The 27,967-nt window shown below is 47.2% G+C and overlaps 2 protein-coding genes across 2 annotated transcripts; one reads left to right on the forward strand and one right to left on the reverse strand.

Moving 5' to 3' along the window:
• Nucleotides 1-163: 163 nt before the first annotated feature.
• On the reverse strand, nt 164-13,482 carry DENND11 (DENN domain containing 11). Its single transcript, XM_032184309.1, has 9 exons — nt 13,239-13,482; nt 8,938-9,037; nt 7,764-7,922; nt 6,902-7,052; nt 6,504-6,642; nt 5,916-6,047; nt 5,582-5,732; nt 5,018-5,086; nt 164-3,884 (listed from the first exon to the last, which is right to left on the reverse strand). Exons 1-9 carry the CDS (start codon nt 13,480-13,482, stop codon nt 3,689-3,691), a joined length of 1,341 nt encoding a protein of 446 aa, XP_032040200.1. The 3' UTR covers nt 164-3,688.
• Nucleotides 13,483-15,560: 2,078 nt separating this feature from the next.
• WEE2 (WEE2 oocyte meiosis inhibiting kinase) lies at nt 15,561-27,364 on the forward strand. Its single transcript, XM_032207467.1, has 11 exons — nt 15,561-15,893; nt 18,105-18,304; nt 19,164-19,212; nt 21,833-22,005; nt 22,629-22,750; nt 23,616-23,762; nt 24,439-24,540; nt 24,879-24,964; nt 25,868-26,038; nt 26,122-26,264; nt 27,142-27,364. The coding sequence occupies exons 1-11, from the start codon at nt 15,561-15,563 to the stop codon at nt 27,293-27,295; spliced, it is 1,680 nt and encodes a 559-aa protein (XP_032063358.1). The 3' UTR covers nt 27,296-27,364.
• Nucleotides 27,365-27,967: the final 603 nt, after the last annotated feature.

Genomic DNA, 27,967 nt, shown 5'->3' on the forward strand with positions numbered 1-27,967 from the left:
CGTGTCTCTAAGACAAATTTGAACTGTAATTCAAGAAAATACCTCCCTCTTAGTATCCATTATCATTGTTAGTTGTGCTGAGCTCTGTGCTGCTTGGCCTAAACTTGCAGTGGGAAGGAAGACTTTTCTCATGATTTAAATGTCTAGAAGAGTATATCCACTATTGAAATTAAAAATCGAGCCTTTATTTCTCTCTTGAGCTTTACCTTCCACTCCGGAGTAAAGTAGTAATAATTCATTACTTGATTACACATCTAGTCCAACTTAAGATACAACTGTGAAGCTCTTGCTCTCCTGTTTATACCCATGCAAGTACAAATTGAGAATCTGTAACGGCTGTACTATGGCCTAAATGTTAGAGAGAAACATACCAGGCTGTTTACTGCGGCACTGGATAGACATGGTTACTAAAACCATTTAACCTGGCCTGTCATCACCAGCTACAGACCACAGACATCACACCAAAGAAATCAAAGGCACCACTGTAAAGGCAAAGTACTTTAAATGCAGAAGAGGATCTTGCAGTAATCAGCAATGTCCTACCTTATGCCACGCTTTCCTTCCTCTTTTAATTCAAAATATACCAAATAGCTGACTCCCTTCCAGCTGCTAGTATCCAAAAAAAAGAGCTGTTAAGCTCCAAGAAGGGGATTTTAAAAAGCTGTACTTCATTCAAGGTATAACAGTTAGCTCCTGGACAGATAACATTCAGTGAAATTAGCTCAAAGGCTAGAAAACAAAACCAGCCTGCTAAACAAGCCTTCATGGGACAAGCTGTAGCCATTCATTTATATTCAGTACCCATTTATCAAGGATTTTCCACATGCAACACCAATAAAAGCAACGTCGATTATATTCAAAAAGGACAGAGAAAGAGTGATAGAGAGACAGATAGTGCTGATAGAGTTCATTTGCAGAGAATTAATTAAAAAAGAAAAGGGCTAGGACAGAGAAGTCTTTTTTGTTCTGTTTTCTGTCTGGATATTTCCTGGCTTTTGTGGCAGTCATCTTCCAAGAAAGGCTGTAGAGAAACAGATTTACAAGGAAGAGCAAAATAGGCTGTAGCCATCCAGCTGGGATGTAATGTGGATGGTACTTTTACAGTAATCTGCTTGCTTTGATGCATCTGCACCCACGCTCTTGCTAGCAGCTGAAGACCTACTTTCTGAAAAGTAGAGGTTAGATAAATGCTAAATAATAAATTCAGGGGGTTTTGCTCAATAGATTCTAGCAGTGCTGTCTTGTAGCCACGATGTTCTGACAGCTCCTGAACATGGTGCTGTAATGTAGTTTGTTAGAAAAACTCTTGACTGCTGAGGCTGTAAAATCTCAATGACATATTAAAGGTTTGTTCTTACTCAGTTCAGCAAAAGAATTACTGATATCAAGGAGAACAGAAAGTCATTAACAGCTGATCACAGCTAAACTGCATAGGAAATGAAGAGTTGCTAGAGACTAGTTTCAGTTGTGGTTTTTTTTTTTTAATATCTGAAGGAAGTTAAGTCACAGTAATGTGGTGTCCACTACACTTTCCCAGGGGTCTTCAGTGCAGACACCTTGTTAAAATTGAAGTGGAAGTTGGAAGGCTTGGAGGTTGTGAGTTGCTTTTATACCAGAAGTGTCAATTTTAAAACAAAGCCTTTCCTCAAGGGAAAAAAAAAAAGAGGAAAAAAAAAAAAAAACAAAACCTGACCCTTCCATTACACAATGTTCAGGTCCCATTTTTCACTCTATTTTTCCCTAACCTTTTAAGGATGAACATGTTACAGTTGTGAGCAACTGGCAATACAAGCAGCAGCATGTTTTGCCCTGTAGGAAAACATTCAAAGCACTGAAAAAGCAAGCAGTGAAGCAACTACTCAGAAACAGATCACAAGAACATAATAGGCTGAAGCTCATACCAGTGAACTGTGCAATAAATCTTGTGAAGCCTCTGATCCCACATTTCACTAAAACCTCTGAATCCAGAGCAAGCAAAATTACCCCTTTGCTGCAGCTAGCTGTCAAGGAATAATGCCAGCCTCCTTCCTTGAGTGACAAAATCCACAGGGGGTCTTCCTGGAGATTTACTTTACCTGTTTTATAGAATTAGCAGGTGAGACTTCTGTGGTTCGGGTGCTGTCCCGTTCTATAAAAATGCTATGGTAAATGTACACACCAACTGCAGCTTGCATTTCTACAAACTGCAGAAAGGCTCCAAAGTGCTGAAGTCTCTTACAGTAGAAGCAGCAGCTCAGTAGGCCTGGTGATAGTTCAGGAAGAACAGGTAGCTTAAAGCTGATGCTACTACTGCCCAGAGGATTTTGGACAAAGCAGTACGTCACACCTACAAGCCACAGCACCATTCTTGGACTTGGTGTGGCCAAGTCTTGGCAGACATAGCCTTTCTGGAGGGAAACTGGCCCTGTAGCAGGTGAATCCTATCTTTTCACAGTAAAAGACCGAGGAACGCTATTCATCTGATTCTGCAGCTCCTCTGCTCAGGAAGAAAAAGGCTTGCAGCTTTTAGCCAGTTAGGAACAACAAACTCCAAGGGAGCCGCCTGCAAACCGTGAAGTTGTCCCAGCTGGAAGGTCGCATACTGCTGTCTGTCTCACACCGAAGACAAGGACAGTGGCAGGCAGTGCTGGAGGCTGCTTGACAAAGGATTGGCAGACAGTGTTAACTCACAGGAGGGGCAAGTACTGCCTGCTACAAAGAAAGGGCTAGTGGCATTAGTTGGAATACACTTTAATTCAACCCAATCCTGCCCAGCTTCATCTGAGCTGAGACTGGCGAGCATAGTGACTGCAAGGTGGCTCAGTGACGGTGGTCCCTCTGCAGTGCGAGACCGTCTTGCTGGTTTGAAGACTTGAATCCAAAGCAGCAGGTTCAATACAACCGAAAACCAGAGGAAGCGGAAGGAGGGATTAGGTAGAGATGGTGCTCTTCTCCAGCTGAGAGACAGGTAGGTGTAGTCTCTGACAGCTTACACCACCTCCAGTGCTGAAAGTGAAACCGTGCCGCTCGGGTAAGCAAAGTCATTAGTTCCTGTAGCACCCCCTCAGCCCAGCATTGCTTCTGCCACTGATGAGGAAGGGTGGCTTTATTCCAATTCAGCTGCTGAAAGCTGGTTGAGGGGTGTTTAAAGGAGTCCCGTTCTTTATCATTGGTTTAACTGTCCCCACCCAAAAGCATGGTGGGACAGGAGATGTTTGAGGAGACTGGGCTGCTAATAGCCTGTGCTGAAGCTCTCTTCAGTCCCCACGTAGAGGAGGGAATGATAGGATGGTTTTCCAGTCAAGTCTTGAGAGCTCAGCAACAGCATTTCACATTGGTCCCCATCAGACAAAGTGCTTTCCTGAAGGCCTCAGCCCTCAGGCATCCAGACTAGGCCAAAACTTAGCTATCACTGGCACCACTGAGGGTTGGTGCAGGGGTGCCACTGGTCCTATCTAAACAAAACAAAACAAAAAAAGAAGGGGAGACGAAAACAACAACAAAAAAATGGAGCAGGTACTTCTTGGGGAAATCAAGGTGGTAAAAATAAAATCACATTTTGTTGTACAATTATAAATACTTTCCATATAGAGTTATTAAATAAAAAGAGATCTGTCCAGTGGCTGTGGTGAGTTCCAGTGATGCCCCTAAGCAATGTCTGATAGTCTTTAAAAAGTGATCTTTGTTCCCCATCCCTCTGGCCCTTGGTTTAAGTGCAGCAGGGGTTGTCAATGACTAGCATAACATCAATGCCGTACACTTCCAGGAGGTCCATAAGGAAGCTTCGATCCCCTTGGGGATCCAGACCCATGCCTCGCGCGTGGTCAGCTGTCAGCGTCTTGTCCTGGCTGGCTGACACTTCCATCAGGGTCTGAAATATCCGGTTGTTCTGCTCCATGAAAAACCTGTAGGGTAAAGTCAGCTGAGATGATGGCATTGGACCCCAAGAAGACAGCATATTTACCAGACAGGCAGCAGAGCCCCAGAATCATGTTTAACCCACTTTAAGCACAGATCCCACCCTGCTAGGTGATACTGTAGTAGGTTTCTATCCACCCTGTAACAGAGGGTGGAATAAACAAAGCAGTAACTTTTAATTTACAGTGGTGCTTTTGTCTGGTTGAGTTATGGTAGGCATTTCACTTTTCAGAAGAAAACCACGATGTCAGCTAGAGCTGACAATTACTTTGTGGTAATTAAGTGGGTATATCAGACCTATAGCTCCGTAAAGCAAAGGATGAAACAATGGCTTTATCCATCTAAGTAAGCCCTTGGGTAAATAAATTCTCCATTATTGGAGCAGAACACAACAATGGGAGCTACTTCTTACGTAGTGCTTTCCTAGGAACACAAAAGGCTTTTCAAAAAGAGCTCTGACTACGGCTGTGCAGCTCAACACAAAGTTCTGCCCTGACAGTCCCTCAAACAATTTCATCCTAGAACTTCTCGCCAGCTGCTGCAGCCTGTGAACAATAGCAACAGGCAGTGGAGGGCTTCAGAGGTGGTATAGGTGTGGTTTTCATCTCATTCTGTACCTCACAGTCTACATCCAGTTCTGGTTCCTCTGTGTCCCAAGTACAGAGCCAGCTGCATCAATGGGCTAATCCTTCACACTCAGGTCTTATCTCCACGCTGTACCTCCCCCAGTGCAGTACAGTGCCTGCTTCCCACAGACATTGTGCTTTCCTGAGCCAAATGTTTCTTGCATGGAGAGTCCTACGGTGTTTACGTTTTCAAGAATGGGAGGGGATTCTTGCATTTCTGATTTTGTTTTAGAAGTTTCTTTCTCTGTTCCAGCACTTAAGAGTCCCCCGTGGAGACACACATGGCTGCCTTTAGCATCTCAAATTGCAAGAGGGATGAGCTGAAAAGGTAGAACCAGTTTGGCTTCTAGATCCCTAGAGAAACACAGAACTGACTATGGAATTGTGTTAGCCATGGTGTCTGATAATATGCTACACTAGTGCAACTTGAAATCAGTGAAAGATGCTCCCAAAGCCCAACAGTGACCAACTACGTGTTAGAGGTAGCCACTTACAAGATGAAAAGGTCCTCTTCACACGAGCTACAATCCTCACCCACTTCTTGAGAATACATTAACATCTGCCTGAGAGAAGGGAGACGGATTAAATGCACGTGCCTCCAGTGAAGCCCAAAGCATTATGAAATAACGATTAACAATGAAAACCTCACATCCATTTCTTGGTGACAAGTCAGATTAGCCCCGCTGGCCCAGTATCTGGGGCAAGGGAGCCTTTATAAGGCACGGGACTAGAAATCAGGGTAGAAGGGTCATGTTTTCAGTTCTGCTACTGATCAGTGGTGCGTCACTGATCAGTCACAGAATCACACTCTGCTTCTCTTCCTGCCTTCTGTCTGCTCCACCAGTTCACTGATGGAGTGATCACAGGTATGCAGAGTATCCAGGGAGTCTCATAGCAGCCAGCTACAGTGGAACCAGAATCAAAGAGATGAGCTGAAGCAGTGGAAAACTTGAAAAATATTAAGAGAAGGTGGCAAGTACCAAAGAGGAGTGTCCTCTCTATCCCACACAGTATTGCTCTGCTAACAGAACCGGGACCACTCAGATCTCTAGTGTTACCTCTGGTCATTGAGCCGTCGGTACTTCTCCTTGTCAGCATTGTTAATTTTCAGGAGTGGTTGCAAATGCTCGTGATGTGTCTTCACATTCTGGTTGTCCACATAGACATCATAGAGATCCCGTTTCTCCTCAAAGATCTTTTCTGTTGTACCTGCCAAAATCAGAGAAGGTTTGTCAGAACAGCGTGTTGCTTTCCCTGCAGACCAACTGTTCTCTCCTGCCTTTGCAGACAGTCATTCCATGCACATCTTATCTTCAGTTTTAATTCACAGGCCGGTGTCTCAAGACATTTTGCAGCCCAAGGTTAAAGTTGTGTCTAACCCATCATACTTACAGGCCACGTATGATACTTCTGTCTCCAGCATTTCTATGTCTGCCACATTCACATAGAAGAACGGTTTGGACTCTGGGACGGTTCCTCCAAGACCAGGTAGAGAAACGTTGGCAAGGCAACAGCAGCAGTACACTGCAGACAAGAGGAGGATGTGCTGAGATGCTTTCAGTAGTCTCTGCAAGGGCATTACGAACCCCGCTTACCCAGCTCTCCCACACGCTCCTATGTAAACAATGGTTAAGGCTTTGAAGTACTTCTGAACACCAGAACTTCTCAAGTGGGAACATCTTATCCTGGATAGGAAATAATCAGCTTTCCCACAGGAATCGCATGTTCTGGATCCCACAGAATCGTTCAGCAGTCTTATTTTCCCGTGTTTGACAGCCCCAGGTATGTCCTTACCCAAAAGGCCCGAAGAAAAGCATTTTGTAAGAAATAGGTAAATGCAGGGCAAACTGTATCTCCATGAGGAATGGTTGTGATGGGGTTTTAAGACCTGCATGATGTCTGTACCCTCAATACCCACAGGCATTTCTGCAGTTCTTCAGCCTACTATATAAGGGCTCCGTGATGTCCCTGGAAACGTACCTCTGTAGCAGACAACTCCAACTGGGGGCGGTGAAAATATCAATATGCGCTTGCGCAGCAGGGCAAACTTCCAGAGGACAAGAATCTGCTCACCAAAGAATTTGATGAACTGAGACATACAGCCAGCAGGGTGTGTGATCTGCAGGTGGAGGGAAAGGGAAGAAAACAGCTCAGAGGTGAAACAGGGACACATGCACAGATGTCTAAGTCTGAATGTGGGAGCAAGACCAGCACACGGCAATGAGGGAACGGCAGCTTCGAGCAGCCCAAGTAACAAAATCTCATCTAAAGCAGCCTACAAAGTGCTGGGGTGACTGCTTATGTAAAGAAGTAGGAGACACCAGTAAAAAGCAGCAGCACGCTGCACATTCCTGCAAGCCCCAGAGGCCCTGCCTCACCTTCATCTCGGGGTACATGTATCTGTGGATGGACGGCAGCCAGTGGACAGGCTGCTGGGATGCAGTGCCCTTGCCATCAGGGAGAACTCCTTTCTTGTCATCGTAGAATGCCTCTAGATGGGAGTAGTGCCCTGGCATCTCCAGCTGGTGTCTGGAAAAGAAAGGGAAAAGGGAGATTTGTCGCACCTCCAGACTCTGCTCATTTAGTGCCTTGCCCCAGGCAGTATCTGCTTTCCTGCGTGGCAAAGGAGCCCCGGGTGCCTCAGTTGCACAGACTTAATCTAGGAGGGCAGCCTGAGGATCAGGGGTAACACCGACTTTCAACACAGTCAAAGAACACGGGCAGGACTGAAGCAGACAGTGAGCTGATTTATGCACAGGACTGATCCTGTTCCAAAGTATGTTCAGGTAGGAACAGCTTTCCTTGCTACCACAACCATTTTCCTGGCCAGGTGTACTCAATGCAGCTGAGGCATACACCTGGCCAGGATCACCATGACAGGCTTTTTTGAGGGCCCTTACAAAAATAGCTTTCAAAAGGAGAGAGAACTTGTTGTCCTCTCAACAAGAGGATGGTAAATTCTTGTGCTTTCCCCTGACAGTTTTTTCCCCACTGTGCTTCAAAATAAGTAGGGTTTGGATAGCATTCCACTAGGCTGTCAGCAACAAGCAGGCTGCTGCTGAATGGGTTCCTTTTCTCCTTCCCCATTGTGAATTGTAACCCTCTCTCCAGTGAGCCTGTCATTCAAATTGTATCTTGACATCTTCCCCATGTCCTCACTCCCACCTAAAACCATTCTCCATCGGGGCAATGTTACCTTCTCCTGGTGGAGTGGCCAGTCCCACAGCCAAGGGAACTTACCTGACCTGATTCTCCAGGAAGTGCATGTACCTATAGAGCAGGGTGTAAGAAGGGGACAGAATCCCCACGGACTTCATGCGGGCACCACGCTCTAACTCGCTCTCCACGGGCATGTTGGCAAAGCAGGCCAGGCCAAAACAGAGCCCCTTCCGGAAATAACTGGGGACAGACATTCGACAGAAGAGTTAATGTTAAAAGATGGGAACGAACGACAGGTATCTATCTATGTCATCACCCGAAATACTGATTTGGGAACACCGTTCCTTCTTTAAGGAACCCCCTGAAATCCCACCTCGCTATCTGAAAGGTACAGGCCAGGACATTTAAGGCAGGAGTTCCCAGTGCCTCTGCCACCAAAGCCCCAGCAGCCACGTCACAGCATGGCAGCCAGTACGGGAAGAACTCGGAAAGCCAGGTGAGGATGCAGGACCCAATCAACACAGCGGTGTTCTTTTAAGGAAGAGAACCCCACAGCACATGGAGTTGTGAGTAGTCTGGCTACCCAGCCATATTTTGGGTGCCTGCACGTGGAAGCATGCTCTAGCTGAGTGCAAGGTTAAATCCATATGTCTTTGAGAAAGTAACTGTTATTCCTGACCAAAAGCCATGGTGTAAGTGCAACTCATTGCAAACCTGTGCTGCATTGCAGCACTGGGCTAGCAAGAGCATGAGAAAGGAGAACTAGCCATCAGCCTTTCCACCAAAGGAGGAGAAGTAAGTGAGGACCATTTAACACAACGTTTAAAGGATCAAAAACACTGACAGCATTAAGAACCACAGCATTTCTAAATTCTTTTTTTTTCTGCAAAATCCTTCCTGCCATTCTCTCTCCTTCACAGCATGTCTCTGCTGACTGTCTGAAAGGTTGCAGTGCAGTGCGATTTGCCCAATAAGCATTAAAATTTGCACATCACCGAGAAGCTGGCCTTCCCCATTCACTGGCTGACCTCCACAGCTCAAAGCTGTCACACAGCAGATCCCACATAGTTTGCTGGTACTTTGTACCTTGTTGAGCGAATCTGATCAGTATCTTTTGCTTAGCTAGATATGTGTTGGCAGCACAGCAGTGCAGGAATTTAATTTCATAGGTGGTATTCTCCTTGCATGTCCTGAATCAAGGGATGGTGTAGATGCACAGCTCAGGGAAGCAGCAGGATAGCTCCGAGATACTCACATGAAGTCTGACTGGATTTTGTGGGACCCGCTTGCCATGGATTTGAATTCCACGCCTTCCAAATCGATATCTTGAGGTAAACACCATTCCACCATGTTGCCTGCAAATAAGCAAATTTATTGGAGTGAGCGTGGATGCAGTGCTCATTAGCAAAGGGTCAACACCAGCAATTGCAAGTTGCTGCCTTTACACCGCTGGGATGCCAGCGTCACTGAACCAACACAGCCCCTGAACTCCTTACCTGTTTTGGACAGAGGCAGTGATACTGTACTCAACACATCTCTTGCAAATGTTACTTGTTGCAGCACAACACCCAGATGTTGCAAAAACTTCCCGGTTGTTTTGGAACCTAGTGGTACTTTATGGGTTTATTCTTTATACAGTGTCACACAGCAGCTACCGTTCTGCCCCACCGGGCACTCCGACAGTGCACAGGGTGTAGCACCAGTACTGTTCCCTTCAGGCTGCCTACCTGAGTATCTGATACAGACAGAGCCCTGACCATGGACTGCTGCTCTTTAGGGTGAGTTTATGTGACAGATCATAGCAGCATCAGTATCTCCCTTTGACTACGCGTTGTAGGATCAAACAGGAACCCCTAAACCAGCATCCTGATCGTCAGTACTCCCTAGAATTTCTCTCTATTTTTTTTGGAAGGGAAGGAGGAGTCAGCTAAAGCTTGATTTGGAGGCTGGGGAGTTCCAAGCGCTGCAACATGTTTGTGCATGCTAGAATAACCACACAAAAAGCACATGAATTACAAACTAGATCAAAACTAGCAAACGCCTGTCACCTGACAGCCCAGCCAGAAAGCACGCAGTTCAAGAGAAAAGGCCACCTGAGGGGCCTGATCCTGGAACAGATGATACCAGAGCGGTCACAAGAAGTCCCTAGAGCTGACAAAGTCTTGCCTTGCCACTGGCAAGTTTACGACAGATGAAAATGGGCACTTCTTGTGCTTTTCCATACAATTCAGAGCCTAACCTGCTCTTCTGGACACCCCTACTGCAGCTACGTGTGCTGTAGGCTCAGGCCATGGTATTTGAAATCATGTTTTCATTTGAATGGATTTGAAATAATGCAACTTATTTTTAAAAGCAAATGGAAAAACAAAGTTCTTTGGTATATAACACAATGGAAGATGCAGCACAAAGATGCTTTCAACTGGCCCAGTCCTTCCTCCTGCCTTTAGGGATAAGCCTCGCAGCCGCGCTTGCGTGGACACAGCACGTACGTTTGAAAGGGCCCTGTGCTTAGCCCAGACTTTTAGAAATAGATGCCTCATGTTTAAATAGCTCTATTTCTGAGGCCTGCCTCTTGTGTTATTACTCATCCCGCATAAGTATATGCATGCAAACTCGCACAGGAATTGGGCTTAGCTGCTGACATTTAAGCGGGCTATTTTTCTTCTCACACAGATATTGTATTCAGCAGACCTCCCCCAGCCTTGCCTGGCAAGGACTTCAAAACACAGCAGCAGAAGTGCGGCAACCAGAGAGAGTTTGCATCCAGCTGAGAGCTCCCAGTCCCCGAGCACACCTCTCCCACGGCGCCGAGCCAGCTGGGGGGCAGCAGCAGCAGCCTGGTGACCCTGGGCACCGCCGGGGGAAGGCACAGAGCGGAGGCACCGTCGCCTTTAAGAAGTGTGAAAGGCTGGCAGAGAAAGCCAGTGACATCATGGCAGCCTGCACGGTCCCCTGTAGGCTTTGCATATTATATATAGATGTTGGCTTTTGTTGTGTGGGTTCGTTTTGTTTTTAAAGGCACAAGACCCTTCCTTGGCAGAGCCAGGAAGTAAGCCCGGAAGGCTATCGCCTGGTAACCGCAAAACTGGGGTTAGGGCTAGATCCTCTTTTAAGCCTCGCATCACAGAGAATCACCTACTGGTTGTATTGGTTGTATATTAATACATCTGTAAGCAGGAGCACCATCGAGCACAGGAAACTTTACTCAGTTTAGTCAGAAGTACTGCTGCGAAGCGTTATACCATTTATTAGAGGCATCGATGTGGACATGGCTCCAACAACAGGTGTGCTGCAACAGCAAGGAGGGAAAAGATGTCTTGAAACAGAGCCTTAACCTATGCATATCCATGAAACCTACTTGCGTAGCAGGTAGCTTTTTTTTTTTTTTTCCCTGGGATCTGTCACTGGGAGCTGACATAAGCAATCCACACCTGTGCTCCTGGCAGTTCCTCACGCCACCTTGCCCTATGAATGTACTGGCGACGTGGCAGTCGGAGAGCAAACGTGGAGATAAAAAAAAAAAAAAAAAAAAAGAAAGTCAGTCTGGTGAAACAGCAGAGCAAACAAAGGAGAGACTTCACCCAGATGCAATAGCAACTGCCAGCCTGCATGAAAAACAAGAGGGAGGAGAGAGTAATGCAGAAAAACAGGAAGCATTTCCCTTCTCTGGGCATAGAGCAGCTCTTGTGCGCACAGGAAACTTTCCAAGTGAGAGTCAAGCAGTGCTAGAGAGCTGGCGAGAGGTTTTGCTGAGACAAATCTGGAGATCTCCCAGCACCAGGCCAAGTCAGAAACTGTGCTCTTGGTTTCTGGTGTACAAAGTTAAGGATGTTCTTCCTCTTTTCCTCGTCCTTTCTCTCCTCTGGATTTTTATATCCTTGCAGTGCTAGCACTTGGTGGCTGCAGTGTAGTCATCACCTGGCCCTCCTCACCACTAGGATTTCCAAGGTCTTTAGGGTCCCCAGCCATGCAGTGCTACTGTGCTGTGCCAGGACAGGAGAAGCACAAAGCGAGACCTAGCAGTATTCTGGCTCAGTTTCCCACATGGAAGAATTGCAGGACAGAAAACCATCACTTTTATGTTTACTGATAGAAAAAGAATTTCTTCCCTCGCTTCCTCCCCCATTACTCCCATCACCCCGTAAGCCAACAGACTGCGCAGGACCTCCACAAGGTTGTCTGTCATCACCATCGCAGAAAAGACGGTTCTGCCTCTTTTGCAGTATTCTGATAGGGAGGATGTGGCCATTGACTTCACTTTATCTTTCTTTATCTTCTTCCCACAGCAGAATTTATTGTCCTGTTCACTTTTGTTTGCTTTACCCAAGACAAATATGAGTCTAGCAGAGCACATGGGCTGGAGCCTAATGCCAAGTAGGTCACACCAGCGGGTGTATCCCCAGTGCTGCCCAGCATAATCTCGGGCCTCCAGTTACTCACTGCCCGAGAGAACACGTGTACCAGGAAATTCAGTTTAAACTCGTTAAAACACCTTGTGACTGCGCTCTTTGTGGGGCAGTGTTTGCACAGACCAGGCGCTCACACTTTTTCAAGTCTCAGGACATTCCCAGCTCGTTACTCCCTTAAGGAGAGGGCTGCGGACGGTCAGGGAGCAAAGAGAAGGCTGCGTGGCTGGCTGCCGGGCTGCCACCATTCTGCACTTAGCTCGCAGCACATTAATGCAAGAGCTGTCCTTGTAATAGCCATGAAAAGAGCTCCTCACAAGTCCCACAGGTTTACCATGCTGGGAGTGGGGTGACCACCACTGGTCTAGACGCTGCCTCTGACCCCTAGGTCATGCCCAGCACATGCACCTGCCAGAGGCACTGATCTTGTCTGCTTCAAACCCTTTTAAATTCGGGAGGAACCTGTTACGGTCTGTATTTGCCCAGTTACCACATCGGGGACCAGGTACTCCAGGTGCCCTGCACAAGTCCTTTCCAAGATGTGACGCAGTTGACCCAGGAGTTCCTGCTCCTGGCCCCAACAACCCCACACCACTGCAGCTCCAAAATCTTCTTTCCGAGCCCATGTCCTCCACGGTGACGCCTCCCACCCGTGACGCTGCGATCTGTCGGTGTGTCCCTCGCAGCCTTACCGTGTCCCTTACTTTCAGCACCGCTACCAAATCTTCCTGGACGTGACGGGCTATTCCGAGGCCGATGCCACCCCATGCAAACTGCGGACGGGACGTGAGGGGAGCAGTTCCCAACTCTCCCGGGACTTCTCTCAAAGCAGCGGCTGCTCCCCAGGAGCCAGCCAGGGAAATCTCACCGTGTCGTGGCAGGCACGCAGCTCACCGACACACAACCTGCTGCTGTTCTGGACACTGAGGACAAACCCCCCCAGCTGGGGAGATGCCACCAACCCCACCTCGGCAGCCCCCGGGCTGCGGGACGGGGACATTTTTGGGAGCCCCGTGGCGTGGGGGCACAGAGCCCACCTTCCAGCCCACCCTTCAGGGCCGTCCCTCCCAGCACCCCGACCCCCCACACGGCGCTTCAGGGACCCCCGCGCGGCCCCTTGCAGCCGCCCCATCCCCGTCTCCCCCCTCACCCGTGCGGGGGTCGAAGGTGACCACGAAGACGGCCACGATCTGGTCCGGGTCCTCCTCCGCCCGCGGCGGCCCCGCCGCCTCCTCCTCGCCTCCCCAGGGCGCCGCGCTCCAGCCGCCGGCCAGGCGCCGCCCGCCTCCTCCTCCTCCTCCTCCTCCTCCGGCATCGGGGGCGGCCGGCGGCACCCCCAGGGCCGGGCCCTCGGCCCAGAAGAGCAGCGGCGCCTCGTCCCCCCGCTCCACCATGGCCGCGCCGAGCCGAGCCGGGCCGGGCCGGGCCCAGCAGCGCCGGGCCGGCGGGAGGCGGGGATGGCGGGCGGGGACATGGCGGCCGGGCGGGGCCTGAGGCTCAGGCACGGCGCTGGGGTTGGGGTTGGGGTTGGGGTTGGGGTTGTTCCCTTCGTCTTGTGCCCCCCCAGGGGTTGTTCCCTCTGAACTGCACCTCCGGCAGCTGCTGTGCAAAAATAGGGGAGCTCCCTTCTCCCCACTCTGTCATCCGCATGCTAGGAATCCAAAAGACCTCGGCTCAGAGGGAATAGGACTGTTTGAGGAGAAAAAAAGTCTCTTTTGACAGAAAACGAGCACGTTTTCCCTCCAGTTGAGGGCTAGGAAAATCGTCTCCATATCTTAGTAGTCCTCCGGAAAAAAATAAGAAGTGAAAATGTGGTGGCTTTTAGGTAGATGCAAGAGTAATGAGTAGAGCCTTCTTCACACCCCGTCCAACTTTCCTCCTCTACACCTCCCATTCCTCCTTAGAGGAACAGCTACCCACAGCCCCTGAGAACAACAAAAACAACAACAAAAAAGGGCAAAAAATGGACAGCGGGACAGCAAGTGCCATGGGAGAAGTGGGCCTGTGCGGCAGCAAGAGCCTGGAAGAAACGCTGCAACCTCTGGGCCAGACGCGAGCTGCGAAAACAAGGCTGAGCGCCTGGCATGTCCTAATACCATTTTGGTGGTGTGTGTCAAGGGAACTGCTGGCCATGGTCTTAGCAGGCAACTTCAGAGACCCAGATGGCCACGCTTTTAATTTAAAGGCCAGCCTATGAGGGTTGATTGACCTCAGATTGTCATGTCCCTTTATTTCCTGGAGGGATTTCCCTTTAACCTGTGCACTGGTAACTACACGCCAATGCTGACAAGCCCCGGTCTCTTCTGGGCTGTGACTGCCTCCACTTTCTGCACATCCCTCCAGCAGCCCTCCTTGATGCTAAGAGAAAAGGCTTCTCCAACCTCGTTCCCAGCTCACTAAAGCTTGTTCTGATCCCTGTTCAAAATGCAGGCTTCATCCTGCTCCTGCTGAGCGACAGCAGACCACCTGCGTGTGCCACTGGCATCAGCATGGCCAGTGTCCCCCTCCTCTCCCTGGGCACATACGTGACACCTCGAGATGGGAACCCACAGTGAGCCCCACATATGGTCCCCTCACGAAGTCTAGCACATTATAACTTAGGCTATGAACCTCCCAGTGCAGGCGGCAATGCTTTCCAAATTAACACACGTCTAAATGCAGGAAGCCCAAATTCAGACCTAAGCGGGTCCGTCCCCATCAGACTGATCGTTTATGTAAGCTGAGCCCACGAAGACTGCATCCCCCGTGGGATTAACATGAAGCAGCCTGGCTGTCAGCAAACATCACCTCCCCGCAGGGCCGGCAAGCTGGAGGAGGGAAGAGCGTGCAGAAGCAAGGGGATGACTCAGAGGGAGCCCCGGCTCCCTGCAGAGCTGGCTGCAGACCCACGGCAGATCCAGACCCACAGCAGCCATACACAGGTGCTGCTGAGCTCCAGCTGCTTCCCATTAGCAATGGGGCAGGTGTAAGGTGGTTATAAATGCGCAGGAGGAGGGTTCCCTGTAAGGTGTCTGGTAACAGCTTAGGGATCCCTCTGCTTTTACAGCTGTAGGTGGAGTGGGGTCTCCTTTTTCTGCTTGAGGAATTGGAGAGGGAAAAGGGAGGGGGAGGGCTGTCGTGCTTTGCTCTGTAGGGTTTGGTAGCTCAGTCTCTGTGATGGCAGTAGTTGATGAAGTGCTGGTAGGTGGAGAACTTCCCTTGGAAGCTCACTGGGAAAGGTAGAGAGTTCTGGGTTTTATTTGATTTGCACTAGCAAAGCGGAAGTCAAAGCTGTTGTTGTCCTATGAATGATAGCTGGGAGGATTTATAGTTGGGAGTTCTGGGACAATCCTTAATCAATGCAATTAAATGTTAGTTGTGTGTGCCCTAAGGGAGGGGGCAGTTATTCTGCTTGTGTAAATAATGCTGCCTTCTTCTCCCTCTAACCAAACAGGCCAGGATCAGCTCTATCTGTTCCATTTCGTATGGTGAAATGGATGACTGGGACAGTAGCGATGATTTCATTCAGAAGCTGGACTTCTCCAGTTGTGGCGAAGAGGGTGAAGACAGAAGCATACACGAGGAGGATGCCCTGGCCTTGAGCCCTCTCAGGAGCTGCGACTCCCAGAAGTGGCAAGGGGACAGCCCTCTCCCTGCAACCCCTCACAGGAAACTCGGTGAGATTTTCCTGAGCAGGACGAAAGCCTGGGTGAGTCCTACCCTGAAGTCTCCTGTGGGTGTGACCAGGAGCCGTGGCAATGCTGAGACACCGCTGCACATCACCTGGAAGAAGCTGCGGCTCTGTGACACCCCATACACTCCCAAGGTAATGTCACCCACCTCTGTGTCTCAGCAATCAGGGTCTGTGGCATCCCTGGGGTGCTGCTCTGTGTGTGTGGTGTGGGGAGTCTGTTGCTAGCTCTGTGGAAAACATGTTTTTACTGCTAATGATTGTTGGCCTTCTCTTCTGTTAGAAACCTGGACCGCAGGCTCCTTAGTTAAGGAGTGATTATTCTGCAAGTGTGAATAGAAACCTGTGTGTGGGAGCAGGTGTTTTGACTCTTTCCAAGCTGTTGTTGAAACTACTTAACTGGTATTAGTTCAGCCAGATTTAAAAAAAAAAAAAAAAAAAAAAAAAAAAAAAAAAAACCACAGAAAACAAGCAGCCATGTGCCTTGGCTGCCCATGCTCTGCTTGGGGCACTGGACATCTGTATCACCTGTAGGAAGCATGTGCTGTGCTCCCAGCAGGACAAATGCGCCTCTTTGAGGTGCTCATCACCCCCGGGGGGAGCTTGGAGGCAGGCAGCTGCCCACACTGCGTGCTCTGTTCAGCTCATTTTTGGATGAAAGTGAGTTTTCTCTTCAAAGAGCACGTTGGGAGTGATGTTGCTGCTGGGGTTTACTTTGTCTAGTGACGCTGGAAGGCTTCCAACCAGCTCGCTGTTCATTGATGTTGCTTCTCTCTTAGCGTGTAACTGAGCTGTTCGGTGATCTTGGGGAAGGCAGGAGTTTGTTCTCAGGGCAACAAATCAATGTGTGCTTGTGGAGGAAGATTTAGCCCATCTTCCTCTGCATTGCTCTTCTGCGATGTCGTTTATCTACTTATCTGGCTTGTTGGGAGAATGGTCTCAGCCCCCTATTTTCTGTGAAGCTTCTTGTATAGAACATAATACAGCTGATCCTGCCTTCTGTGAGCGCAAGTGTGGGCTTGAAGCCAGCTTCTCTGCCCCTAAAGATCTCTTGTTGTGTCTACTGGCTTCTAGCATTCAAGACTTGTGATGAAATGGAGCTCTTCCAGGCCTCACAAGTAAGGATTTGTACTTCTTGCTTCTATCAAAGGGCTTCTGTTTCTGCTCCCCTCCAGAAATGTGGCTTTGTGGAGAGAAGGGTGGCCCTATGGCCACACATGACCAACTACATGGCCATAGGTGCTGCGGAGTGCCCTGCCCCTCTCCAGGGGCAGTGGCTGTAAAGGGCCTCACTCCACTTTGTTTTCTGGCAAGCTGCAGCAGACAGGCTCTAGAGGCCTCAATCTGCCTGTGAGGGTGGCTGGGAGCACAGATTGTGGAACACTTTGAGGTGGGAGAAAGAGTATGAGCAGAGCCACATCTAACTGCATGCAGATGAGCTCTGGAGTCTCCTCTAAGGCAGAGCAGGCAGACAACTACAGGCTGTGGCCATACCCCATCCTTGAACAAATTGCTACAGCTAGTTGTGGCAGCTGCCTTGCTTACCCTGTGTTAGCAGCTGCTCTCAGGTGATGTTACAGGAGACAAGTCTGATTATGGAGTAGAGCTCCAGTAAAGCAGATGGGAACTGCAAGCATGCAACAGCAGGCTGCAATGGTGTTTTATATCCTTTTCTTGACTTGTGGCTAGACTGGAACATAGCCACAAGCCTACAGAGCTTCTTGGTTCATGGGTAAATTGGGCTGGATTTAAAGCCCTTTCTAAGGGCTTTCTCTAGGAAAAAGGTGTATTAAAAGCGGACCTTATGCTGCCACCCTGAAGCTGAAACAAGTTGAATGCAAACTGAAAAGCTAGACTTCTTTTCAAAAAAAGCTGGTAGTAACTGAAGGGTTCAAATCAGAAGGGAACTCAGGTCATGTCCCTCTTCATCTTCCTGACAAACCTGTCCTGACCAAACTGATGCAACAGTCCAGGTTTGATGAAATTGGTCTTGTGTTAATGCAACCATGGTGCAATTTCTGTGGCTCTGTAGGTGGGGAAGATGAACAGCTGGTTCCTCTTGAGGACTGAGCTTGTAGAAGTGTCTTTGCAGCTCTCACCCGAGACAGCAGAGAACAGAGAGAGGGCTTGGTGAAGATTGTAGCATTTTGTGGAAGAAGAAAACTGTCAGGGCTAAGTCAAGCATGCAGAGCTCTAGAGATTTCCCTGTCTTGAGGAAGGGAGCTGAGGTCTCCTTCATTTGCAAGACAGCAGTGGTTTTATTCTGACATGGCAGCAACCAAACACATTTTGTTGGCTCATCTACTGTGTGTGTTTTTTTTTTTTTTTTTTCTCCCCTCAATACAGAGCCTGTTATCAAAGACAGCTTTCCCTTCGTCTGGGTCAAAGGTCCCACCCAAAGGCTTCCGACATCTGAGATTTACTCCTGGCGCTGACTCGGATGACTCCACCCAATCTTCTCTTGTCAATATTAATCCCTTTACACCGGAGTCATACCGGCAAATGCTCTTTCTTCCTAATGGCAAGCGGAAAGTCAGAGGAGACATGTAAGTGAACTGTTCTTAAATAACAGGTGGGAAGGAGTCTGTTTGAAGGAGATAAGTAATGAAGGAAACATCCAGTACCCGGACTTATTTGCTAGTGATGAATCATCCACTTCAGTAGTGTTCACTGATGAAAAACAAACCTCACCAGACGTGAGGGTAATAGAACAAATATGAGTAAAACCAGTAGTTTCACTTGTTCAGAAATGCAAGTGGGGGATAAACAGCTCACCTCAGTGTTTTGGATTCAGAAGAAAACTGCAACTGTCTCCTGACCATGGGTGGGGTGGAGTTAGGTTGGTTTATGCCCATATCTGGGACTTGGAAGATGTGCATGTTTGGATGTAATGGAGATTGTTAAGGTGGGAACTTGACATCATTGACCTGCAAAAGCTCTGGCCCAAATCTGGTTTGGGATAGCCAACACACAGGCTTAGTCAAGTCCCTGTGCACTACAATGGTGTTTCTTTCATAGTCCCAGCTGTAACAGGACAAAGGCTTCCCCTTACCCTCTTGAAAGCATATCAGTGCAATTTTCTCCATCACTAGGAGCTTGTTGTGCAAGGCTATTTTCCATGTAGCTTCACCAGAAATAAGGTAGCCAGCAGAATGATGCTTTGGATGATGCTTCTGTGTCCTGTGGACACTACAAAAATTGACTTATGCAAGATTTTTTCTGACTGAGAGTTTCTAGCCTGAGTCTGCAGTCTTTCAGGCTTCACCTAGAGCCTCACTGCATATTAATCCTTTACAAAATACATATGTAGGATGGGATTTGATTGTTCTGTGCAATGTTTTCATGTCAAATCTTGGTTGTTGGGCTGAAGTGATGCATCTTGACTTTCCTGAACTTCCATTACAGGAGGAATCCTGATCCAAGAAGCCAGTTAAAACAGGAACTACAGACCAAGGTGAGTGCCTCTGTATAATCTTCCACAGAGAGCATAAGATACTAGCAAAGATTTGGTGCTTGATGAAATTTATTCACCTATTGGAGTTTAAATCATGGCATTGTGACAGAAGATGGGTACCTCTGATAGAATAATTCCAAGCTGGATGTGTGATGTTAACATTTGAGACTGCAAACTTGGAAATAATTGTGAAAGGAAACTTGTGATAAAGCAAATCTGAAACTTTGACAAGTGATCCTAAGACTCATCTATTTTGGTCAGTAGGGCATTCTGGGAACTATAATAACTTGGGCTCCTTGTCTTTGGGAGAAAGTAATTACTGTGTTGCTATATTACTGTAAATAATGAGAGTACCTTTGTGGTTTGAAGAAGCAGGTGTATTACCATAGCTATGAACAAGTGTACTGAGCATCCTCGGATGTAAAGGTAATATGGTTTCTATATTGCAAATAATATATGTACCTGTACCACAAACACACAGACTTGAGCTGAATGGCTCTGGTGTGGATGAGTGTCAAGGTCTGAGCTTCAACTGCAGTAGTCACAATGGCAAACTGCTGAAAGGAGACAGCAAACTTTTTATTCACCTTCAGTAGGCAAATGTCTTTTTTTGGTGTAGCTCTTGTCAGGTGAGCCAAGAGGATGCTTCTAATTTTTGAATACCACAAACAATATATTGTGCTAGTTAACTACCTTGGCTACTGTGTACAACTATTATGTGAGGAAAGCTGAGGTACAGAAAAAAAGGGACTAATCTAGAGAAAAGTGATAGTGTCAGTAAATGCAGAGCTACCTATATCCATGGACCTGTGTACTTTGCTATAGCAAGTATGGAAAACAAGTTTTTGCTGGCTGAAAATCCCACTCTGACCAGTGCATAAATGAGGCCAGCTGTGAATGGGTGTTAATCTGGCTCCACACTGAAGCTTTGCTGGCAGTGCTGGAGAAAGAGCTCAGTGTACCCTTGCCGGGCCTCTCCCTGCTGCTGCCCTTTGCTCTGCTCCTGCTGGTCTTTGGTGTGGTGGGAGAGCTGTGCAAAGGGCTCTGGGCTTCCCCTTGCTCCCTGCCCTGAGCTGGACAAGAAAGCTGGTGTGTCTGTGCTTCTCTGGGTCCACGATAAGATCCCACTATGGTTTGCTTAGCAACAGATCAGCAGATACTGCCTTGAAATGCAGAACCAAACTGTCCTGCTGTTGCCTGTGCTTTGCTGACAAACCTCTGTGGCAGGCTGTGTTGGCCTGGCTGCATGGGGCAGGAACAAGGTCTTCCGTGACCCCAGCCATGCTGGCAGAGCTGGGTCCAGTTGCCCTTCCTTTCCCATTTTATCTGGGGGAAAACCACTTAAACGGGTGACTTCTGGATCACAGCTGTATTCAGGTGTGACAAAAAGCTCATTTTTCCTGAGCAGCACCTCTAAGTAAACATCTCTTGTGCAGGTAGGTGGAACTGTTTGTTGTAACTGTGAAATATTTAGGCTTACTGGAAGAATAACGGTACCCTCTAGCAGAGAAAACTGGTACTGCAGAAAAATCACTGCAGCAGATTTATTATGCAGCTGTAGTTCTTCTATCATGCAACATCTGGGGCTACCACAATTGCTGTGTTCTGTAGATGGAAGCCTCAAATAACTTACTGAAATATTACTCTGCTTCAATGATTATAATGAGCATGTTACAGGTATAAAACTACCTGGAGTTGTATTTATTTCCTGAGTTAAGATAGTGTAATATACAGTTGCCTTATGAAAGATGACCTGTTATGAAGAGTTAATTTCATATGGGCCCCATCTGACTGGCTGTAGGAACCAACTCTTTACCTCTTTGCTTCAAGGTCACGTCAGTCTAGCAGCAATCACAGCGGTGGCTTATCTGGAAAGCAGTCCAACGTGAGCCCCTATCCCTGTAAGGGACGCAGATGATAAAGAAAAACCACTTAGCCCATTCTCTCTTGTTCACTTCATGCTCCACTGCTTATCTTTTCTTCTTTACTTACCTCCCCTGCCAGTAGACATGACTCTACATGCAGTACCAGCATTCTCTATTTCCCTGGGGACTATTACTGTAGCAATAATGTTCCAGCTGCTCTGCAGGCTTTCAGCCCTTTGTGGAAAAGTGGCTCCCGGTGAGGAAATAGCTGGAAATACAAATACTGAGACCTGATGATATGCAGTTAGTCACAGCTGGTGCATCAAGCCTGATGAGAGCCTGGACTGATGCAGAATGCCCTTGCTGCAGGCACTCTTGACTAACAGAGTAAAGCAGCTCTTATGTTACTGGGGCTGCGTTAAGCTAGGGCACCAAGCTTCTCCTGAGCCCAGGGTAGTCATGGCAGTGATTTCTAACTATGGCTAGCAGGTCATGATTTAAAAATTAAAAAAAAAAAAAAAAAAATCTTGGCCAAGTCAGGTCAAGGTGGCCTTTGTTAGGTTGCCAGGAAGAGTGCAACCTCTTTAAGTGGAAGGACTAGAAGTGTATCTGCATGCATATGTAGAATCCAGAATGGGAGAGGGAGTAAGATGGTTGCTCTGTATAGGTAAGTGCTACACATCTCTAAAAACATGGCAAGTGTTACCTGACTTCCAACTCATCCTGCTGTCTCTGCTGTTTTTATGACCTTCTAGAGATGTCCTCTGAAGGAGAGCAATATGGTTTCCCGCTACAAGAAGGAATTTCTGGAGCTGGAAAGGATTGGTGTGGGAGAATTTGGCTCTGTCTACAAGTGCATCAAGCGCCTTGATGGATGCGTTTATGCCATCAAACGCTCCAAGAGGCCTCTGGCAGGATCCTCGGATGAGTGAGTGTGCTGGCTAGAAACTGTTGGTTGAAATGATGGACATGTTTTTGGGAGGTGTGATGGAGAAGGAGGCAATGTAGACCTAAAGGTATCTGAGAAGTGTGGTAGGAGCAAAAGCTGGCTGCTGTCACTATCAAGTGGGAAGGTGGAGAAAGTTACTGCTTTAGGTCTGCTGAGCATGAATGTCAGAGAAGTATACCCAGGCATTATAAAGCAACATGGCAACTTACCAAGCTCCTCAGATCCATACAGCCAGTCTGTCTTTAAAATAACTGTTAAACATCTCATCTGTGGCATTGCCCTGCCCTGCTGTGCAGCCTTTCTGCATCTGTATTGACCAGGCAGTTGTCCTGCATGTTGACATGCTGAAGTGATGGCTTCAAAGCCTCCTCTTCAATAAAAGACTCATTCAGTATTTTTGACAGCTACTCAACCAGTTTGAGGTGTTTCTGAACACCCTTTTTAAGGGCTGGATTTTGCTTCAGTAGTAGAGAGCTAGTTAGTTTGCCAAAACACAAGGGAAAGTCCAAAATACCTCTGTGTTCCATCTCCCAAGACAGGCTACAACCCGAGCAGCCCCTGATGCCCTGTCCCCAATACTTTTTCTGTGCGTGCTTCTCTAGGCAGCTGGCGTTGCGTGAGGTTTATGCTCACGCTGTCCTTGGACACCACCCCCATGTTGTGCGCTACTACTCAGCGTGGGCAGAGGACGATCACATGATTATCCAAAACGAGCATTGTAATGGTAAGAGCAGTGCTATTGAAGGCTGAGGTGTTGGGATGGGGTGTACTTAAGATGAGTATCTTACAGTTTTCTTGGCTAGGAGAAAGGCCTCATCAGCTGCAGAGGAATGGAGTTAAATAATGGGGTGAAATGTCCATTGGTGCTGCAGGCAGGGTGGTACGCTCATCCAGGTTTGCTCTGGCTGTATGGTTTGTTGGGAAATACTGGAAAAGACACCTGACTGCCAGAGGAGCTGTGAAGGCCAGTGTATAGCTCGCCTTGCTTATCTGGTGTTAGTCTGGCAGCTGTGATAATTGGTGATAGCAGTTTGGAGTAATAACTCTAAATCCGGTGGAGGTAACCATGGAACATGGGGATCACTGATGTATTTTTGTTCTAGTGAATGAACATTTGAGACTACAGGAGAAGTGGTGAAAAGGAAACTGATGGGGAGTGAGGCAATGCTATTTGCTAGTCCTGTGAAAAAGTGAAATAGCCAAGCTGCCTTAATGGAGACCCACAGAATTTCCCTGCTTTGTCAGATGTTGCATTCTTTAAACTACCACTAGTGGATACATGATTAATTTTATTGCTCCACTCTTCACATCCTGCTTTATGCTTGTAAAGATAAAAGCAATGAACCTTTCCCCTGTAGACTTGTAGCAGCAGCATTGCTACTAGGTCAGCCCTTCTGGTGCTGTAGGTAGAACTGCAGTTGCTTAATGCCTGGCAGGCAGCAGGGTGCTCCAAGGCAATGGGAAGGCTGGTGCCAAGCAGTGATATCCAGGTCTGGTCAGGGCTGTCACTAGTAAGCCTGCAAGTGCTCTGGTCCATAACTTATAGTCTAAACATGCTGCTCCATAAAGTCTTGACTATTTTCTCCTAGGAGGAAGTCTCCAAGATGCACTGTTGGAAAATGCAAAACGTGGACAGTATTTCCTTGAAGCAGAGCTGAAGGAAATCTTGTTACAGGTCTCCATGGGGCTAAAATACATCCACAACTCTGGCCTTGTACACCTGGATATCAAACCTAGTAAGTGTAACACTCTCCCCCTGCCCTGTGAGTGCTGCTGGCTGGATGCATTACAGTGCTTTGAAGGGAAAAAGTATCTTGCCCTAGAAAGTGAATGTGTCTTGTGAATTTCTAAGCTTTCCACTGCTGTGGCTCTAGAACAGAACATTCTCTGTTAATTGGCAGACTTTAATTCTTATGATCCTCATAATCCTGGTTCATGGGAATCACTTTCCTACTGGTGGAGCAAGTAGGATTGCTAAAGAAGACAGGGACTTCATTATTTGCTGCAGTTCTGTTGCACAGTGCTCAACCTTTGTGAGAGCTGCAGTGAGAAGTGAATATTTCTTCTGTAGTTACCCAGAGGGATGAAGTTTCTGTAAAACATAGTAACAAGCTTTCTTCTCTGTGCATCCTTAACAGAGGATCTCCTTGTATGCTGAAATCATGCTCCCAGTTTGTGGAGCAAAGGGAGGGGCAGAGAAGTTGATTATGCTGGGATATTTTATGCATAAGATACAACTGTCTTGTCAGTTGTATTGCTGAATATGTAAGCTGGGCAGAAAGCACATGCATAATTTCTCTGGCTGCAAAGCTTAGCTAGCTTGACAGGTGGGATTTCTACGGAGTTGTCAGACTGCTGACTGCTGCAGTCAGGTTGCTCAAATAATAGTTGCTAAACTTCACTGTCTTGCAGGCAATATCTTCATCTGTCACAAGCTGGCAGTTGAAGGCCATGCTGGGCAGGAAGAGAGCGACAGCGAAGATGAATTCTCCTCTGGTGTGATGTATAAGATTGGTAGGCTTTTTGCTTACTTTACAACTGACTTAAATTTAGGGCTGCCCGTTACTGCTTGATATTGCTATGTCTTAGTTGTTGAAGGGATTTACATAACAGAACTGATAGCATCATCCTAAATACCTCTTGTACTTACCAGAATTAATTCCTCTGCAGTGACAAGCATTAGAAAACTTGTTGGCGTGTTTCCAAACCCAGAATCCTGTGTAGAAGCAGGCTTGTTCTTATTCTGTTTCTGATCATTCTGTTGGTGCTCTTAAAAGGTGCTCTTAAAAAGCTGGCTTTTATTGGAGACTTACTTCTGTCTGCTCTGTTGGTCACTTTTTTTTTTGTTTTAGGTGACCTTGGCCATGTGACATCAATAACAAATCCCCAAGTGGAGGAAGGGGACAGACGTTTTTTGGCCAATGAGGTATTGCAAGAGGTAAAGTTGCTGGTGGGAGAACAGGGTGGTGAGCAGCTGGAGAGATCAACCATAGTAAAACCATTATTCTGGCATATTTCTCATCTTATCTCCTCTTTCCTGTGCCAGGTCTGGCTGTGAAATCAGTGAAGTTAATAATTGAAATAGTAGAGGCTTGGGTATTGTGCTTCAGAAGCAACTTTAGATTATTGCAACTATTTTACCTGCAATGAGTAAAGGGGACAAAAACTTTAAGTCCCCTTCATGTGACATATCCAGAGGACATAACTGTTGTACGTCACTGCGTAATATATGCATCTAGGCAAATGCTTTGTACAACAAACACCAATTAGGAACAAACACCAGTTAGGTAGTGGAGAGGTAGGAGGCACAGCTGAGGAATGATGCAAGTCCTCTTAAACCTGTAGTATTTTTGTCACTCTGGCCAGTGAGCAGAAAGGGAATCTGTATGTAACAACCAGGTTGGATGTGTTAATCAGCTCAGGTATTTAAGTGATGTTATTTTTCCTGTGCTGCATGTGGATTTAGGAACTGTTAGGTCAATATATCACATGCAGTCTTTTGGTTTGAGTTAGGTATGCCTGGGTTATGGCCTTGTGGTAAAGGGCAGGTGGCACATATTTGTTAGGTGTTTGTCCCCTAGACTTGCTCTGGTGATTCTAGTGTGGGCTGCAAGCTCCTCACGAGTGGGTGAAAGCTAATGTGCTGCTAACAATTAGCCAACAATACTACAAAATTCAATATTACTGGCCAAAGTTCTTATTCTAAAGAGGAGAAAACTAACTGGGACAGTGGAGGCAGTATCATGTACTTGTTTAGCTGCTGCTTTTTGAGGTGATAGCCCAACACCTCTAATTATAACAAGGTATTTTCTTTGTATAACACTTCATCTCCTCTCTGCAGCAATACTGCCATTTGCCAAAGGCGGACATCTTTGCTCTGTCACTCACAATAGCTTTAGCAGCAGGTGCAGGACCACTGCCTCACAACGGGTCCATGTGGCACCACATCCGCAAAGGGAATGTCCCATCGATCCCTCAGAAGCTTCCCGATGGCTTTCTTGAACTCCTCAAGGTGAGTAAGTAGCCTAACAGGATAAGGATTTTTCCAGTTCACATGCAAGGGAGTTTTAAACCCTGAACTCCTTTGCCTTCTAGCTCATGATCCATCCTGACCCAGCGGAAAGACCTTCTGCCACAGCTCTTACGAAGCACCCAGTTCTCCGTCCTTCACTTGAAAAAACTGTGCAGCTTCAGAAGCAGCTGAATGTGGAGAAGTGTAAGACTGCCATGCTGGAAAGGTAGGGCTTGTGTGGGCACAAGGGAGAGAAGACAGGTCTGATCACCAGGCTTGAATGCAGGGAGGCAGTTCTGGGAGACCCAGCATGCAGGAACACTCAGTTAAAGGGCCTGGAGCTGGAAGGGCTGTGAGGCTGTAGCTAGGGACTTGCGGTGCCAAGGCAGCTGTGGTTCACTTCTGGCTTTGAGACACTGGCTGAACTAGAGCAGTGAACTTGCACACTTACTGCAAGCATGGGTGATGGAAAATACTGATACAATGTACTGCCAGATAAGAAAAGTCTACTGAACAGACAGTGATCTTGCACAGCAAGATGAGAAAAATGCGAGGTGGTGGCGGACATCCTCCTTCCCCATGCTCACTTGCTGCTGTTGTTGGCAGTAATGTTTTCAGGTGCTTAGATAGTCACCCAACCATATAATAATAGTCATAATATAATAATGTAATACTCAGCTGGGGAATAGGTTTTCAGTGTAGACAAAAGAGCACATGTTATGGGAGAGCAGCAAGCATCAGGGAAGGAAAGCAATGGAGGAGAAGTAAATGCCTTTTTTAGATATCTGCTGCTTGGAGTGACACTGATTCTAACAATACAAATACTGAAACAATGTGGAGGGGGAAGATTGAGGTAGGGATTCTTCATACTGGTCTGTGTGTTTCATGACCTGAGGCATGGACTACTTAAACCTTTAAAGTCAATCCAGTCAGGAACAGAAACTGTGGAGAAACCTGTAGTACTTTTCATGTCAAACCTAGTGCCAAAAGTAACCATTCAGCAGTACTGCAGTAACCCTCCTGTGCAAAATTGTTCACAGATAATGGGGATTCATATATAATGTAGTTCTCTTCCTTTCCTCCTTTTTGTCTCTTCCCTGCAGGGAATTAAAAGCAGCACGCCTTGCCCAGAGCCTCATGAAGGACCAGCCCTTAAGTGCCAAGCTACCAGAGTCTGAAACCTCTTCTAAGCAGAACAGCAAACGCCTGGTGGGAGGGAAGAACTGCCGCTCATTTAGCTTTACTTTGGGTTACTGAATTTGTGTTGTCCAAGAAAATTCTGGCTGCTGAATGGCCCTGTGAAAGCAGAGGGTCTGCCCAGACCAACACCCCATATTAGCTCTCCCTGTTTTTTTTTTTTTTGTTTCCCTCTTTAGTATGATGAGATGCTGGCTGAGGAAAGGAAAGAATGACTAGCTCAGAAGTGTAAGATGTGATTTCAAGTGTATTTTCCTCAGCCTTACCTGTTTAATTTCTTGTGTAACTGGTCTTGCTCTAGACTAAGAATATTTTCACATACAAAGGGAAGGATGGCATTTTTTTCTGCTTCCCTTTGTTTAGACCCCACTAATGTTTTATTGATGTTTCTGTGGTCTTAACACTTTGGCCACCTGTGTATTTTTGAAGGAAATCTGGTTGTGTGAGGAGTACAGCATCATTGAGGGGGGTGAGAATAATATTTTTAGCTACATGTCAGGAGGTAGACCTGTTACATCATGGTCCTGATGGACTTTAGATGAATTTGGAGCAGTGTTTCACTGAGGGAGATAAAGAGTGAAGGAAGTGCTTTTGGTTAAGGGGGCTTTACTTGAGGAAGCTGAAGGAAACTTCCCCTCCCTTAACTCTCAGCATGAAATTATGGAACTGAAGTCGATAAGCTTTAGCAGAAGGGTTCCTGAAGCCTGGTGTGGATTATGCTGATTGGAAAGG

This window comes from Aythya fuligula, chromosome 1, assembly GCF_009819795.1.
Source record: "Aythya fuligula isolate bAytFul2 chromosome 1, bAytFul2.pri, whole genome shotgun sequence".
NCBI lineage: Eukaryota > Metazoa > Chordata > Aves > Anseriformes > Anatidae > Aythya > Aythya fuligula.

What these genes read in the sequence shown, in the direction of transcription:
- WEE2 (XM_032207467.1), top strand. Translation starts at nt 15,561, where the DNA reads ATGGATGACTGGGACAGTAGCGATGATTTCATTCAGAAGCTGGACTTC. An exon ending in CCAAAACGAGCATTGTAATG is followed by an intron (nt 22,751 to 23,615) that starts GTAAGAGCAGTG and finishes ATTTTCTCCTAG; the next exon opens with GAGGAAGTCTCCAAGATGCA. An exon ending in GCTTTCTTGAACTCCTCAAG is followed by an intron (nt 26,039 to 26,121) that starts GTGAGTAAGTAG and finishes TTTGCCTTCTAG; the next exon opens with CTCATGATCCATCCTGACCC.
- DENND11 (XM_032184309.1), bottom strand. Translation starts at nt 13,482, where the DNA reads ATGGTGGAGCGGGGGGACGAGGCGCCGCTGCTCTTCTGGGCCGAGGGC. An exon ending in AAAATCCAGTCAGACTTCAT is followed by an intron (nt 7,923 to 8,937) that starts GTGAGTATCTCG and finishes GTCTGTCCCCAG; the next exon opens with TTATTTCCGGAAGGGGCTCT. An exon ending in ACATGTACCCCGAGATGAAG is followed by an intron (nt 6,643 to 6,901) that starts GTGAGGCAGGGC and finishes CTCCACCTGCAG; the next exon opens with ATCACACACCCTGCTGGCTG.